The 17578-nt window shown below is 43.3% G+C and overlaps 1 protein-coding gene across 2 annotated transcripts in view; it reads left to right on the plus strand.

Moving 5' to 3' along the window:
* The window catches only part of Arhgap21 (Rho GTPase activating protein 21), a 128554-nt gene extending 115561 nt beyond the window's left edge, over window positions 1–12993 (plus strand). For both annotated transcript variants that reach the window (XM_051151244.1, XM_051151245.1), the window contains 10 exons: window positions 376–518; window positions 779–934; window positions 1024–1102; window positions 1701–1774; window positions 1850–1939; window positions 5075–5200; window positions 5386–5427; window positions 5726–5831; window positions 7674–7705; window positions 10639–12993. In XM_051151244.1, the coding sequence (XP_051007201.1) occupies window positions 376–518; window positions 779–934; window positions 1024–1102; window positions 1701–1774; window positions 1850–1939; window positions 5075–5200; window positions 5386–5427; window positions 5726–5831; window positions 7674–7705; window positions 10639–12312 (2522 nt within the window). In that variant the 3' untranslated portion in view covers window positions 12313–12993. The remainder of the gene's footprint in view (window positions 1–375; window positions 519–778; window positions 935–1023; window positions 1103–1700; window positions 1775–1849; window positions 1940–5074; window positions 5201–5385; window positions 5428–5725; window positions 5832–7673; window positions 7706–10638) is intronic.
* The last annotated feature ends 4585 nt before the right edge of the window (window positions 12994–17578 follow it).

The following is a 17578-nucleotide window of genomic DNA, read 5'->3' on the forward strand; positions in this document are numbered from 1 at the left end:
GTAGACATGGTACAAAGCTCATTGGGCATTTTCCTTTAAGGCAAGGCCCAAGAGAAAGGGGAGGAGAAGACAGTCATGTGAAGGCATCTTTACAGACGGGGATGGCCAGCTGTGTCACTGTAAGATGAAGGCAGTGCTTCCCTGCCTCTCACAAAGAGGACTCGCTGGTTCTGCCTTCTTTCTGAGGGCAAAGAAATACAACTGGATCTGACAAGTTATATGGATGGATTGGAGGCATGACAGAGTAGGAAGAGGATAATTGTGGGGAATGTAGACTTTTTTAAGACTGGAGTTAACTGAGCATTGATGAATTAAACTTTACAGTCTTGTTTCCATTTTTCATAACGTCATCTTACTTTCAATAACTATTCAAAGATGATACCAGTCCCCCGAAAGACAAAGGTACTTGGAGAAGAGGCATCCCCAGCATCGTGAGGAAGACGTTTGAGAAAAAGCCCACCGCCACAGGGACCTTTGGAGTCAGGCTGGACGACTGCCCGCCTGCCCACACCAACCGGGTAGGGGAAGCCCAACCACCTGAGCTTTATTTTAAGTCAGTTGCGGTCATAGCAGGGTCTGAGTTTGCAGCCCCCCTGATAAAGGAGCTGCCTGCTAAGCTGGGAAAGGCTGTCCTCCCTTACACGGCTGCTCTGTGCTCTGTGAGCGGAGTAATTTGTATCGCTAAACTAGGCTAGTGATTTAGTCAGAAATGGTCAGTAGGAATTCATTTTCAAACTTTGTATTGTGTTAAATAAAATGCTGGTTTCTTGTTTTGCAGTATATTCCATTAATCGTTGACATATGTTGCAAATTAGTTGAAGAAAGGGGTCTTGAATATACAGGTATTTACCGAGTTCCTGGCAACAATGCAGCCATTTCAAGTATGCAGGAAGAACTCAACAAGGGGATGGCTGACATCGATACACAAGATGATGTGAGTGCATTTCTATTTGAGTAACTGATCCACTCTTTCCTTTCATAGTATTGACCCAAAAATACTGTGTTTCTGTTTTGCATATCCAGAAATGGCGAGATTTGAATGTGATAAGCAGTTTACTAAAATCCTTCTTCAGAAAGCTCCCTGAGCCTCTCTTTACCAACGGTGAGTTAGTTCTCAAAGGCCACATCACAGGAAAGGCCTCAGCCTGTGCTGGGAGGCAGCATAATAAATCTAACCAGAAAAGTGAGGGATCAAGGAAATAGCATTCATCTCAAGTCTAAATTAAAAGAAAAGTGTAGTTAAGAACTGGTTTTGCTCATTTATAGCCTTCCTGAATTTTGGTGAAAGTCATATGCAAAACATCGATACACTTCAGTAAAATGAAAATAAGATCTCTGTTAGCCTGTGTTTGTCATCAAGATAAAAATGTTGTTACTGTTTCAGTCAGATTCTTTGGCTATAAGGTATAGTTAAAAAGACCCTGTACTAGATGCTAATGTGAGGGAGAGAGAATGGACAGGCTGAGTGACAGCCAGACCGTAGCTTCAGAGAAGTCCCCTGGGGAACTCTTCCTGATTGTTGGGCAAGCCTGCAGATCATTAAGAACCATCTCTTGCGTGTAAATTTCAGAGATCAATAATTCTAGGATACACGAAAGTCTTATACATTTAGAATCATGTTTAAAATTAAACCTTGAAGGAAAGGCGAGGGCAGTTCACCTAAGCAGTTAACCCTGTTCTCTTGTTCCTACGGCTGCCAGACAAATATGCTGACTTCATTGAGGCCAATCGTAAGGAAGATCCTCTAGACCGGCTGAGGACATTAAAGAGACTAGTAGGTATTACTTTTTACTTGGGGAGTCAATTCAAATGCAGCATTTAAATCCATCCTGAAAATAATATGTTCCAGATTCATGACCTGCCTGAACATCATTTCGAGACACTTAAGTTTCTTTCGGCTCATCTGAAGACAGTGGCAGAAAACTCAGAAAAAAATAAGGTACGTGAGGTACAGCCTTGGAGTACACCTCCAGTGGCCCTAGTCTGAGGGTTGGCCTCCATTGTTCTGTGTTAAATACTTCAAGGAAGGTTATTATTTCACAGAAGCCTAAGAGTGCATCAGCCTGGGCTGCTGGGGCCTTCTGAATTACAGGTGAGCGCCACTGCTCCAGGCTCAGTCGTCACTCTTAGAAAGGGGAATTTCCTTTAGAAACGTTCCGTGTTACATTCATTCAGCAAGAAAAATGTAAGAGCCAGAATTTTTTTGTTTTCAGCTTTATGCTACTATTTTTAATAGGTGTCATATGTGCGTGATAAGCCAGCTAAAAGGTACCCGATGATACATGCTGAAATGCTTTCTTTAGTTTCTTAGTCAGCAGGTATAATGTCTTTCTTCCTTTCATGCCATGTTACTACCACATAGCCACAAAATTTAGCTGGGTTTAGTGTTATCAAATATTCAGATCATGTTCAGGTTTTCTTGATAGATTTTTTTTTTAAAGGTTTTTACAGTACGTTATTTCTTTAAATATCTAGGTAAGATCCACACATTATATTTCATTGGTCCATTTTAGTATTAACTTCTCACCCGTTTGCTCGGTCAGTGAATGCTTGTCACGTGAGTCCATTGTAGCAAGATGATTCTCCTTCCAACTCAGGTACTCAGTAACTCTGTAATAGTCGTGTTGAGGTTTGGAGGGGACATTTAAAGAGGAAGTTAAGGGGCATTGCTAACACTCCTCTTCTAAGACCGCTTCCTGCCTGAGAGAGGCAGAGCTCCTTGGTACAGCGCTGGCTCTTGAGCACATCACCATCAGCCTGTTCCTGCAGATGGAGAAGTCTTTAGCAGTGCCTCAGAACCTTCCAGGTGCTCATGTCTTCTGCTGAGGGAGTCGTGAAAGGTTAAGAAGAGAAAACCCAAAAATACCAGTTTATTGACCTGTCTCCAAAAGTTTGTTCGCTGAGCCAAAGTTTCCTCCATATAGTTCTAGCTGAAGTCTTTTCTAGTTGATTATCCCTGAAGGCCAGCATGCTGTTCATCGGGTCTGCTGTATGCTAGAGCTCCGTTGTTGGTTTTGAGACAGGGCCTCTATGCAATGCGCCTGGAACTTGCTCTGTAGACCAGGCTGGCCTCTAACTCAGAGATCCTGTCTACTCTGGAGTGCTGGGATTAAAACCATGAGCTGCCACTCCTGGCTTGGGTGTTGTGGTGGTGGTGGTGGTCCCAGAAATCTGTTTTGTCCTAAAATTTTTCCTTATTTAGGGATTTTTCTGCAAGCCCATGTGTCTTTAAATGCCTTTTCCTCTTGTGTCCTCCTACCAAGTACTAGAGCCATGGGCATAGGAGTTTTTGCTGGATTAATACTCAGTCTTGAAGACAATATGGTACTTCATTTTTTCAGCTTTTGAAACCTCATTTTTAGGAACTTAAATACAGAATTCAGAAAATTACCAAAACAAAACAAAAACAACAAAACTGTAGCCCAGGTATCATTTTATATGTAGGAGCTAGCGAAAAACTACTCAAATAAGACAAACGTCTCTGTACATAAATATTAATGTATATCATTAGTCTAAAGAGTTACATGAAGCTATAGGCAAGACTGCTGAACACCTGAAATAAAGTATTTGATGTTGTGGACTCCAACCAGCACAGGGTGAGAATAAGATGACTGCATATTTCAGGAGACACAAGCATTCCCAAACCCTTTCCCAAAGGAAGTATTTTTATCCTAATAAGTCAATATTCTGGGAAAATCCAAATTTTAGTGAAAATTCATGTTTCTGTACTTTTGAGTATGGTGTGGAACTACACATAGCATGCTTAAAAGAAGAGTGACTGTTGTCTCAGTGGAGGAGAGAGCCGGAGGTTCCTTGTCTGTAAATTGTATGCACATGCCAGCGCCTCACACACGTTAACCTAGTACTGTGGGGTCCTGAATGGTGGATTCATTTCAGTGTGGCTTTTTTGAGTTTTGTATTTTTCATTGTTGTTGTTGTTGTTGTTTTTAATACCCTTAAGATTAGTTAAGTTATTTAACACTTTCACCAAACTTTAAGCTCAATGTAATATAAAAGGAAAACAGGATTTATGCTCATGACAGAATTAATCAAGAAATTCAGAGTACTATGTCCAGTGGATGCCTGGATATGTAAGAATGCAGCAAAGCCAGAGCTGCAGAGGATTTCGATGGGGTTAGGGTTAATCAAAAAAGAGGTTCAGACTTGTTTTTCTCCATTAATTGTTTTGATGTATGACCCGGAGAAGAATATGGAACCTTGCGTGTACTTCCACGTCCTTTGTCCCTTTCAGTTCCCAAGGGGGACAGAGTTCCTCATTCTTAAATTTCACTTTTTCTTTTTTTGCCACCTAGTCCATCTTTCTTTTTCTTTTTATTTTTTTAAAAATTTTTTATTAATTTATTCTTGTTACATCTCAATGGTTATCCCATTTCTTGTATCCTCCCTCCCTCTTGTATTCTTCCCTCCCTCCCATTTTCCCCTTATTCCCCTCCCCTCTGACTGTTCCTGAGGGGGATTATCTCCCCCTGTATATGCTCATAGGGTATCAAGTCTCTTCTTGGTAACCTGCTGTCCTTCCTCTGAGTGCCACCAGGTTTCCCCCTCCAGGGGACATGGTCAAATGTGAGCCACCAGAGTGAGTGAGAAAGTCATATCCCACTCTCCACTCAACTGTGGAGAACGTTCTGACCATTGGCTAGATCTGAGTAGGGGTTTAAAGTTTACCGCCTGTATTGTCCTTGGCTGGTGCCTTAGTTTGAGCGGGACCCCTGGGCCTAGTCCATCTTTCTTAACTAAGAACAGTTGATTGATTGGTTCAAAACTAATCAAAGGCCGGAAGTAATCCCAGCACTCGGGAGGCAGAGGCAGGGGGATCACTGTGAGTTCGAGGCTAGCCTAGTCTACAAAGCAAGTCTAGGATAGCCAAGGCTACACAGAGAAACCCTGTCTCAAAAAAGGAAAACGACAACAAAAAACTAATCAAAGATTTCTTGGAAAATCACAAATGGCAATTATATCAAAAAAAAACTTTCCAGAAATAAATTTCAGCAACAAAATGCTAAACCTGCAGTGGAGATTTAATCTAATTTTCCACTTCCATCCTTTCTTTCAGATGGAACCAAGAAACCTAGCGATCGTTTTTGGTCCAACTCTAGTGAGAACATCAGAAGACAACATGACCCACATGGTCACGCACATGCCTGACCAGTACAAGATCGTAGAGACGCTCATCCAACACGTAAGTTCACACCTGAGGGCTCACTTGTCACAGCTGAAAATTGCTAGGACAAAAGTTAAAAGACAAAAGTTGTTTCTACTTTTTCCCCCCTAAGACATTTCCCTGATTTCTGTGTTGTTCCCCAAGATAGAAATACATTTAGGGGGTTATTTAATTATTCTCACCTTCTTTATTTTAAATTTTAGCATGACTGGTTTTTCACAGAAGAGGGTGCTGAAGAACCTCTTGTAAGTATTGTCAGTGCGTGCTCAGCTGTTTTCATGTGGGACACAGGCTCCCTCTTGATGCCAGAACAGCCTTGATCTTTTGCTTTGTGCGCTGTTGACACCCGGAAGCAGGTCTCTAGCTCCTCAGGTGCTGATATAATAAGAATGTAACTATGATGCCTACTTTACCGTTAGTGACGTCTAACCAATGCAGAGTTAAACTCCGTCTAATAATGTGTCTTTTACTAAATGTTGTTTGAATTTTAAAGCAAGTTGTCTTTGAAGAGATGATGAAGAGATCTTTGTTTGTTAACCATAGACAGCAGTGCAGGAGGAGAGCACAGTAGACTCCCAGCCAGTACCAAACATAGATCATTTACTCACCAACATTGGAAGGACAGGCGTGCCTCCTGGAGATGTATCAGGTAACTCTTGTGCCGGCAGTACTGACCTCTAGGTTACTTGACCTTCCTATAAAGTGAGACAGCAAACGGCCATAAGTAACGACCCACTGAGTTCTTTTCTGATCCTCCTCTTTCTCTTTCCTGTCTACTAATAAAAGCCGCGACCTACCTTTTCTGATTGACCTCACTTACCTTCCAGCAATATACCACCATTGACAGTGCATGGAGTTGTGATGTTTGTCAGAGTGGGAAGATGAGAGCAGTGAGCATGCACACCACTGTTTCATTTTCTTTTCTTTTAGTTCACAGTTTCCATGTAATAGTCATCACAAGGTAAAACAGATACATGCTGCTGAATATGTGGTTGCTGTGATGGCAGAAAGTCTGCTTAGACTGAATGTGTAGTTCTGATTGGGACCAGGCTTATGAGGGCAGCAAGCTCTATGTGCCGAGCCGCCCTCTTAGACCAGCGTATCATCTGCTACTCAGAGTCACTCTACTTGACCTTGATTTTCTTCTTTTCTCCCACTGCCGTCCTAATGCTTGGTTAAGTATTAGTATTTAATAGGCTCTTGAAAGCGTTTCCTGCCAAACTGTTGCACTTATCTGGCATGCTGTTTTCACACGATGTTCTTGTTTTAGCTCTAAAGGGCTTTTTCAGCACTTACTGACACAGGCAAATCTATACTGATGTTGCACAGGCGAAGTGGGAGGAGTCTATCACACGGTAATGTCACTAGTGGATTCCGTGATGTCCCTGATGGACAGCTGGAACTGTAGGAAGAAGGAGGACTGCTGTCCACACTGTAGCTGCCTTGTCTGCAGAAACCCCCGGTTCTTGTAAATGCAAACATAGTTGATCTGTGGTGTAAAGTCTCGCTTAAGAATACTGTAAACAGATCACTACTACTCTCTTAAAAGTCTTTCTGCTGTCTCTTGTTATTTCTGAAGCAGACCCTGAGGAGAAATAGCATGGTATGGTCCACTGGTTCTTAAAGTCATAAAGCATTTAGCCATGTGTTAAAAGGGGCGTGGCACGGGGCCCAGCTCATTAATTTTAAAAATCATTTTCCTAAACGTTCAAAGATACAATTCTAAAATTGATATTTTTTCTTCATAGTGCTGGCCCCTTCCTACCCTCTTTATAATTGTATAATCTGAGTTTTTGCCAGACAGCAAAGTTATGCTTTCCATTTCTCCATTTCCATAATAGCGTTTGTTAGTAGATACTTACAAACCTGGTGGCAATTTAACAAAACTAACCAAAAGGATCCCTGACTGCACGGATGTGAAACTGGGGTCAAGTACAAAAATTAGCATCATCTAAAGTAACCAAAAGTGACCTGGAAGCGAGGCCACCCTGATGCCTCCTTCACATCCATTCGCATCTGGGATATGCGCATACAAATTCCAATCTGACAGTCTGACAAAAATCAGCACGAACACCACTTGAGTGTTTGAATTTGTAGCAAGGGCAGCCGACAGTCTGGAAAGTTCTGCATTGTGTATCAGCTTCAGATACAAGATGTGGGACATAATTTTCAAGGTCTTCAAGCTTCTTTATTGCTAGATGTACTGTTTAGAAAACAAACACTGGTGTTTCTGTTCTGTTTAGCACAGGGCTCCTTTGCCATCCCTGTCTTTGAGCTGGTTCTGCCTACAATTCACAGCATCCTCTCATGGCGGTGGCTTTCTGTGGTGCAGCTTGCATCTTTGTGAGCTCTGACTATCCACTGTGTTCTATTGTTTTGAGTTTTGCTTTCACATTTTGTTCCGTGCCTGTCCTCTTCATAAGTTTTGCATTGTTTGTTGAAAGCAGCGAAGCTTGGCTTCTACTAACCACCTTTTATTTACTTCCCACAGATTCAGCTACTAGTGACTCAGCAAAATCTAAGGTAGGCTGTTTTACGCAGTTTGAAAACATTGCATGGTGGCTTTGCACTGGGGCTGACTTTTATCATTAACATACAAGGGTAGTCTGTCCTGGAGCCAGAGCAATAAAGCCCAGTATGTGGAGAAATTAATTTGGGATAGAAGAAGGCTGAAAAATACAAGAGTGTGAGTATGGCAACAGTTTAGCCTGATGTGGACAACAGTGCTTTATTGACATTGTCAAAAAATTCACTAGCATAAAAGTAGGGAGAATAGGAAAAAGAATTTCCACATAAGCCGGGATGGTGGCATGGGCGTGAGGGAGGAGGATAGCCAGTTTTAAGCCAGGCATTGCTATGTAGTGAGAGACTGTCTCAAAACACATATAAAATACAAGTTAAAAAAGAACCGTCCAGCACAAATTGGACACAATGGGTCATTAAATACACACACACACAGTATATCTATTAAGAAGGAGAGATAAAAATAATTTTAAAAAGAATCTCCATGCTAGAATAAAGTTTTTTCTGACTTTCATTTATGTGTGTAGGGTGGTTGTGTGTGTGTTTGTGTCAGGGGGAAGGGAGCCTAGAGTGCACTTGTAGAGGTCAGAGAACAGTACACTGGATCAGTCTCTCCATTCTCGAGTCCTAGGGATTGGAGTACAGTTGGGTGATTTTACCCACCAAGTCATTTCTCACCAGCACTTGTAATGTCCTTCCTGTTGCTATGACAAATGCCATGACCAAAGGCAACTTAGGAGAGGAAGGGGGTTATCTCACCCTATACTTTGAGGTCACAATCCCTCATTGAGGGATGTCAGGGCAGGAACAGGAAGCAGAAACCCCAAAGGAACACTGCTTGCTGGCTCATGCTTAGCTGGCTTTCTTTATAGCCAGGACCACCTGCTGCCCACCATGTCCCAGCCATTGCAGCGCAGCCAGCAGTCAAACAGTTCCCACACACTTGCCCACAGTACGGTCTGAACTGAGCAACTCTCAACTGAGACATCTGGAGGCAACTCTGTGCTCTATCAGGTTCATAGCTAAAGCATCCACTGGGGCTTTGTTCACTTAAACATTTAATCTACATGCCTTGTACCTTAAACTCGTTGGCTAGTGAATTTTTATACACACACAGATACCTAGCTAATTATAGTACCAATCACTACATAGTGCAGTTTCTGTCTCCCATGACAAGGACATTCTCCTACATAGTCACAGTCAGGATACTAACATGAACATGATACATTAATATAGTTTTTATTCAAATTTTCCCAATTGCCCAAATATTCTTTTGACCCCTCCTCTACTCCCCTCCCCATTCAGGAATAATCAAGACTCATTACTTACATTTATTTGTCATGTCTCCTTAGTCTATGTAGATCTCCAATACTTCCTAAACCTGTTTGTTTGTTTGTTTGCTTGTTTGTTTGAAACAGGGTCTCACTGTGTGGCCCAGGCTAGCCTGGGACATATAATCTTCTGGCCTCAGCCTCCCAGCTTCATCACTGTACCCTAACCATAGATGATAGCTTTGAAACCAGAAAGACGTATGAAATTCCTTCCCTAGACATACGCCCCTTCCTTGTGTGTCCGTCTCACATTGACTGTGCTGTACTATGCCCGTGACATAATGAGTTCTCAAATATCTAACAGTTTCCAAATTGTAGAAAAGCAGAGTCATTTTCTCTAACACGGGGAATTGGAGAATTATAAGGTGATGATTATCTAAGTGCTTCTTTCATGAACAGCAAAACTGAGCTATAAAAAGTAAGTCCACCCTTGCTCTGTACCCTGCAGAGCAAGCTGGAGACAGGAGACCAGCCCCCCTGCTCCGCCAAGCTTCAGCCATGGCCCCCAGTGTAAAGGAGACACAGAGCAAACAGCAGTAACTCATAGGGATGCGCTGGGTGGTGTAGCAACCCACTGTAACGCATAAAAACGCAATCCTATTGGCCTGGAATTACCCTTTTTAATAGACAACATCCTTTCAAAAAACTTAGGATAGCGGTTTAGCTTATGCAACTTTTCTTTTTGCAATAGAGAAATCTATTTTCTACTCCATCGCTTCACATGCCTTCTGCTTGGCTCTTCACTCAAGACTGTGTTCTGAAACAGGGACTTAACTCACCTGCCCACCAGCCACCAGACAGACAGACGGTCTGAGCAAACTAATTAAAATAGTTGTCATCAAGAACGTCCTGAATAACGGGGGACACTTACAGTAACCATGCACTGGTGTGCTTCATGGCAAGGACTTACAACCTTTTGAGTAACCTTACATCATTTGAATTTTCCACATTTCCTGTTATATGAGATGAATGAAGTCTCTACAAACCTGATTTACCCAAGGCTAATCCCTGAAGAGCCAGTCTTGGTGTAGTAATGGGAACCAGCCTCCCTCTGAGTGAAGAATGCCTCAGGCTCAGTGCCTGCACCATATGTTGTCCACAATTAGAAAACTGAACTCAGCCATACAATCCTAATCCTGTCGGGATATTAAACTAATGTCAGAACGGGGTTTGCCTCGTTTCCCCTTTTGGATGTTTGAGATAGGATCTCGACTGTGTAGTTGGGGTAGGTAGCCCTGGAATTGTCCGCTTCCTGGCAGCCTCCTGGGTACAGTGATTTACAGCTGTGCACACCACCACCTGTCAGAATACTGCTTAACCCTTCTACCCTAGACCAGATAAAGGACGTAGGAATATTTGAGCATTATGTGGAGAAAACCAATAGAGCTGGGAAACCTCGAGCATCAAGTATTTCCCTGAGAGGTGGGACTGGGTTAGATGAAAAGCTGGCCTTGATACAAGTGCAGAGGAGAATATTAACACATACGCTGTGCAGTGGTTGCGTGTGGAGCTTTGGTAGACTTTTAAGTTCTTTAAGACATATCTGGGGACGAGCCAGCCCTGGGCAGTGGTCACAGCCTCGTTTTTCTGTTTGTTTCACAGGGCTCTTGGGGATCGGGGAAGGATCAGTATAGCAGGGAACTGCTTGTATCTTCCATCTTCGCAGCTGCTAGCCGCAAGAGGAAAAAACCAAAAGAGAAAGCCCAGCCCAGCAGCTCGGAAGACGAGCTGGACAGTGTGTTCTTTAAGAAGGAGAATGTGGAGCAGAGTCACAGTGAGATTAAAGAAGAGTCTAAAAGAGAGAGTGAGACATCAGGCAGGAAGCAGAAGGTGGGCATTGCCAAAGAAAAGAGCGCTAAGAAGGACATGGGTGCAACGAAGGAGGAGACGCCGCCGCCCGAAGAACCGTCCCCACCACACAGCTCCAAACGCAACAGGTCGCCAACTCTCAGCTGTCGCCTGGCCATGCTGAAGGAGAGCCCCAGATCACTTCTGCCACAGAAGCCGCACTGCGAAGAGACAGGGTCTGACTCAGGCACTCTGCTTAGCACGTCTTCCCAGGCTTCGCTGGCGAGGTCCTCCACTAAAAAATCCACCAGTCCGGAAACCAAGCACCGTGAGTTTTTGGCCAATGCGGGCACCATCACCTCAGATTATTCTACCACATCATCCGCTACCTACTTGACCAGCCTGGACTCCAGCCGCCTGAGCCCTGAGGTGCAGTCAGTGGCCGAGAGCAGGGGCGACGAGGCCGATGACGAGAGGAGTGAGCTGGTGAGTGAAGGGCGGCCGGTGGAGACGGACAGCGAGAGCGAGTTCCCGGTGTTCCCCACCGCCCTGACCTCAGACCGGCTGTTCCGAGGGAAGCTACAGGAGGTTGCCAGGGTGAGCCGCAGGAACTCTGAAGGCAGTGAAGCCAGCTGCACCGAGGGAAGCCTCACACCAAGTTTAGACAGTCGCAGGCAGCAGTTCAGCTCCCACAGGCTGATCGAATGCGACACGCTGTCCAGGAAGAAGTCGGCTCGCTTCAAGTCAGACAGTGGGAGCCAGGGAGACCCCAGGACTGAGAAAGAAACACCCTCCCTGGCCAAGGTGTTTGACGTCATGAAGAAAGGCAAATCGACAGGGAGCCTCCTGACACCCAGCAGAAGTGAATCGGAAAAGCAGGAGGCCACTTGGAAAACAAAAATAGCAGATCGCTTAAAACTGAGACCCAAGGCACCCGCAGACGACATGTTCGGAGTTGGAAATCAAAAACCTAGTGCCGAGACAGCTAAAAGGAAAAACATCAAACGCAGACACACGCTCGGGGGCCACAGAGATGCTACGGAAATCAGCGTCCTGAGTTTCTGGAAGGCGCACGAGCAGAGTGTGGACAAAGAGTCCGAGCTTTCAGCTGTGAATCGGTTAAAACCCAAATGCTCGGCCCAGGACCTCTCCATCTCAGACTGGCTCGCCAGGGAGCGCATCCGCACCAGCTCCTCGGACCTGAGCCCAGGCGAAGGCCGTGAGCCCCAGGCCGAGAGCCCCAGCGTCCTGGGAACACCCACCAGCACCCACACACCACCATCTCAGCAGCCCGAAGCTAGGGGTCCTGCCAACACCTTGGCTTCAGCCAACCGGCCCCCTCTTTCCACACCACCACAGTCACCCGACCAAATAAACAGAGAAAGCTTCCAGAACATGAGCCAAAATGCTAGTTCTGCAGCCAGCACCCACCCTCACAAACTGTCTGAGAGCCCTGGCACTGACGCGGAGTCTCCTCCCCGTCTTTAAGCTGGGTACATCCGCTCTAGCAAGAAAAAGCTACTGTTACATGGTCCAGTAACTCTGTAAATAATCTTCTTGTACCAGAATTGTTATTATGCAGCCTTGGTTTGGGCTGGTTTCACCATTTTGCACTGTGAAATAGCTTTACAGTGCATTCCTACAGCCAGAAGAACACACACATATATTTAAAAGTGTATCAGATAGTTGTATACAAATAAGCAAGGTGTTTGTTGCAACTTACTACATAGTATATTCCCCAAATCACTGAAGGAAACCGCTGACTCATGCAGCAAAATTGTTCTTTTGGTTCCTCACTAACAAAAGTGCCTCATGGGAAAAGTACATTTGATTTTTAGGGTGCCATATTGTTGAAATTAGGTAACTTACATTGAATAAATGAATGCGTTTTATCAGTAACAAATTTCATTACATTTACCAGTTTTAACACAGGTGGGTACAGAACTTCCGTTCTTTAGTCATTCCAGGTGGATCTGAGTTTTATATTCAAACTTTTAATACAGTTTTTGAGTTTTGTGTGACTTGAATTTTTAATCTTTCTGTAAAATACGTAATAACTTAAATGAACATATTCTATGTGTATCTTTTCTTCAGATGCCAGATTTGATATAAATGTTGTAACATAGCTGTGTAGGTAGTGGGCCCTGGATGGAGCCGGCTTCTTGCTGAGGAGAACATAATTCTGCATGAGGACTCAGACCCAGACCTGTGTCATGCCTGTGTGCATACCCAATTAAACACTGGAAATAAAATTGTTTTGGTGAACTTTGCACTGTTGGGAGCTTACTCTGCATTAAAATGATTGCTCATTTCTGTATTATCTAGTCTTTTGAAAGTTAACCTCTGTGTTTGCACAGTCCTGCCACCTTTCCTCTGTCCAGCTGTGGCTGGGCGTGGTCTTGGGAATGTTTACAGAAGTCCCACTCCTGTGCAGACTCAGGACTTAGGAACGAGCTACAGAAGCAGATGTTGCTCACCTTTGCTTGAGGAGCATAAAGTAAGTAAAGGCTCATGGAGGTCAGTGAGGGAAGGCTGTTTCGGAGTGCTAAGCAAAGGCTTTGATAATGTAGTGTGTTAGACTGTGTGGTTTCTCAATTAGCACCTCATATAAACAGTGACAACAGTACTTCCCAGTATGGCGTGCTATATATAAATAATGGTTACACAAAATCTACATGTTAGGATTTGATGACCTCAGAAGTCACTGGAGCCAGAGATACTCAATGCTGCCAGACCTGAAACACTTTTTTTTTTTTTTTTTTATGGAGAAAATGTTTTAAAATTCTCCTGTATCACAAAATAAAATTCTATATCTATATAACTATATAACTATACCATAGTAGCCTGATTACACTCAGTGCGATGACTAGTACAGAGTTATTAAAGACCATGTACTGGGCACCCATACACAATTTTTTTTTTTTTTTTTTTTTTTTTTTTTTTTTTTTTTTGGAGACAGAGTTGTAGTTACAATTTGAAAATTTGGTTTCTTTAAAAACACAAATATTATAAGAATGTGTACTTTTGTTTGTTTCGAGACAGGGTTTCCCTGTGTAACCTTGGCTGCCCTGAAGCTCGATTTGTAGACCAGGCTGGCCTCAAATTCAGAGATCCACCTGCCTGTGCGTCCTGAGTGCTGCAATTAGAGTTGTGCGCCAGCACATCTGGCTAGAATATGTTTTTGTTTTCATCTCCGATGTGGGGATGTGGGGCTACTTTAGACTGCACACAACAGCTGGCTATGGTTTGCCTCATACTCCAGCAGAAGCATGGTTTTGCCAGCTGCAAATAGTGTCTGCGTTGTGTGCCATTTGGAATTCTGGGAACTTTTCAGAGGGTATATAAATGCTAGAGCCCTGATAGGTGTGGTCAGTGGTTATTGGTCATTTAGGGAGGTTGGTTGTAGTTTGCTAGTAGCTATAGCCAAAGAAACAAAGAAAAACAAGAAAATAAAGTAGATTCAGGGATTTTCTTAATTCTTCTCTTCTATCCTTGTTTCTTATCTAACATTAGGGGGTGTAATGGGGGTGGGGTGGGAAAAAGAAGAACCCACAATGTAGTAAAGACTGGCTATACAGGGTCTCACTATAGCCCTGGCTAGCCTAGGACTCCCTGTGTAGACCTAACTAGTCTTGAACTCAAAGGCCTCTGCCTACCTCTGTCTCCAAGTACTAGGCTTAAAGGCATGTTCCTCCTTGCCCAACCATTTTTTTTTTTTTTTAATTAAAGCAGGATCACCATATAATCTATTGCCTACTGATTTGCTTTGCATTGCCATGAAACTGCCTGTGGCTGAATACTTTATAAAGATGTCTATTGAACTTACAGTTCTGGAGGACTAAGAGCATGTTTCCAGCCTGCTGGGAAGGCTTAATCCACACTCTGTTACATCATTGCAAAGGACATTGGCCATATACAGAAGGGGCCAAGTATGAAGGCTAACCTCACTGTACAGCAAACAGCTTGAAGAAGTTACTCCTTGAGACCAGCATTATTGCTTTCTGATGGTGATGCCCCTTGAGCTAGTTAACTCTGTTAGGCATTTCTAGCAGGTAAGATAGCACAATGGGTAAAGATACTTGCTGAAAATAATCATGACCACAGCAGTGCCACACCAAGGACCATGCCTCCAATGCATGGACACATGGACAAAATTCTCAAACCATACCCAATGGTTTCTTTCTTTCTTTTTTTCTTTCTTTCTTTTTTTCTTTCGTTCTTTCTTTCGTTCTTTCGTTCGTTCTTTCGTTCTTTCTTTCGTTCGTTCTTTCGTTCGTTCTTTCGTTCTTTCTTTCTTTCTTTCGTTCTTTCGTTCTTTCGTTCTTTCTTTCTTTCTTTCTTTCTTTTTCATTTCTCCAGACAACGGTTATTCTGTGTAGCCATGGACACATAAAGAATATTCTTAAACCATACCCAAACTGAAGTATTGGGTAACACAGGTTTTTTTTTTTCACTTATTTATGTATTTGTTTGTTTATCAGTGTAGTCCTGGCTGCCCTGGAACTCTCTGTAGAACCCACAAGAGACCCACCCGCTCCTGCCTCCCAAGTAGTGGGATCAAAAGCGTGCATCGTCATCACATGGCTCGTGTTAAATATTTTTAAAGTTTTTAATTTTTTTCTTATTTGTGAATGTGGGTACAAATGTGTCATGACATGGTTGTAGAGGTCAAAGGACAGAGAGTTGAACTCAGGACATCAGGCTTGGTAGCTAGCACATTTACCCTTTATTTGTTGAGCCATCTTGCTAGTCCACGAAGTTTGTTTGTTTGTTTGTTTGTTTTTAAGTAAAGGATCTTGATGTATTTTGAAGCATGTGATAGGGACCAGTGTTTTTTGTCCTTTGGTGCCAATATACCCTGTTTTTCTACCGATCTACAGTGTCACTTCTGCCTCCTGTCCCTCCCAGGGCTGTCTGGGGCTCAGTATCTGCTCTCTTGCTTTTACTCAGGTCCCTGCTCATAAAACCCACTTTACAAGTCTTGATGGGGAAATTTTTCTTGCCATTTCTTCTAAGATAGGCCACTGCGGCTCCTATGGGCTTGCAGGTGAGTTTTCTAATTCAGTACACTGTCTCTAGCATTCTCCCTTTTATTCGAGGACTAGGTCTGTCCTCTAATTGCTCAAGGTGGATGTTTAAGATCACTTTTTAAAAATATTTTTTATTAATTTATTCATATTACATCTCAATTGTTATCCCATCCCTTCTTTCCTCCCATTCCTCCCTCCCATTTTCCCCTTACTCCCCTCCCCTATGACTGTGACTGAGGGGGACCTCCTCCCCCTGTATATGCTCATAGGGTATCAAGTCTCTTCTTGGTAGCCTGCTATCCTTCCTCTGAGTGCCACCAGGCCTCCCCATCCAGGGGACATGGTCAAATATGGGGCACCAGAGTTCATGTGAAAGTCAGACCTCATTCTCCCACAGGAGACAACTTCCTGAACAGAATACCAACAGCCTAGGCCTTAAGGTCAACAATTAATAAATGGGACCAGAGTTCATGTGAAAGTCAGACCCCACTCTCCCACAGGAGACAACTTCCTGAACAGAACACCAACAGCCTAGGCCTTAAGGTCAACAATTAATAAATAGGACCTCATGAGGCTGAGAAGCTTCTGTAAGGCAGGAGCCACTGTCAACAGAACAAAGTGACAGCCTACAGACTGGGAAAAGATCTTCACCAACCCTACATCTGACAAAGGGCTAATATCCAAAATATATAAAGAACTCAAGAAATTAAACACCACCAAACCAAATAACCCAATTGAGAAATGGGGCTCAGAACTAAACAGAATTCTCAACAGAGGATTATCAAATGGCTGAGAAACACTTAAAGAAATGCTCAACCTCCTTAGTCATCAGGGAAATGCAAATCAAAACAACTCTGAGATTCCATCTTACACCCATCAGAATGGCTAAGATCAAAAATTCAAGTGACACCACATGCTGGTGAGGATGTGGAGAAAGAGGAACACTCCTTCATTGCTGGTGGGAATGCAAACTAGTACAGCCACTTTGGTAATCTATCTGGCGCTGTATCAGAAAACTGGGAATAGGGCTTCCTCAAGACCCAGCTATTCCACTCCTTGGAATATACCCAGAAGATGCTACAGCACACAATAAGATCACTTATATTTTTAGTCTTCTCAAATGTAACAACATTTATAATTTCCTTATGTTTATAGGCCATATCAACCAAGTTTTAATTCCAAGTTTGTTGTTGTTTTTTTTTTTTTTTTACAGTCTCATTGAGATTGGGTTTTGTTTGTTTTGTTTTGGGTGGGTTTTTTTATTTTGTTTTGTTTTTCAAGACAGGGTCTCTCTGTGTAGCCTTGTCTGTCCTGGACTCGCTTTGTAGACCAGGCTGGCCTGGAACCTGCCTCTGCCTCCCGAGTGCTGGGATTGAAGGCGTGTGCCACCACGCCCGGCTCTCAAATATGTGCCTTTTTTATAATGTATTTTGCAGTATTTTCCTACATTCTTTATGGTAGAACATGTAGTCTGCAGGTTCCTGATTCTTGGCCATTGGTTGGGGTTAGTGTCCAGTCAAATAAAACTCTTGTTCTGTGTTTGAAAGGCATTGCACTCTTCATTTACAACAGACAGGCCACCACTGAGCAAGACTGCCGCCATATTGATTACTTTCTCCAGTCCTTTCCTTTGCTGTAGGAGGCAAGTGAAGTCCTTGTCACAGTGCGTGCTGTCGACACTGGGTACAGCCATGTCAAGGACTGTACTGTGCGTCATCCCATGG

Source organism: Acomys russatus, chromosome 9 (genome assembly GCF_903995435.1).
Source record: "Acomys russatus chromosome 9, mAcoRus1.1, whole genome shotgun sequence".
Taxonomy (NCBI): domain Eukaryota; kingdom Metazoa; phylum Chordata; class Mammalia; order Rodentia; family Muridae; genus Acomys; species Acomys russatus.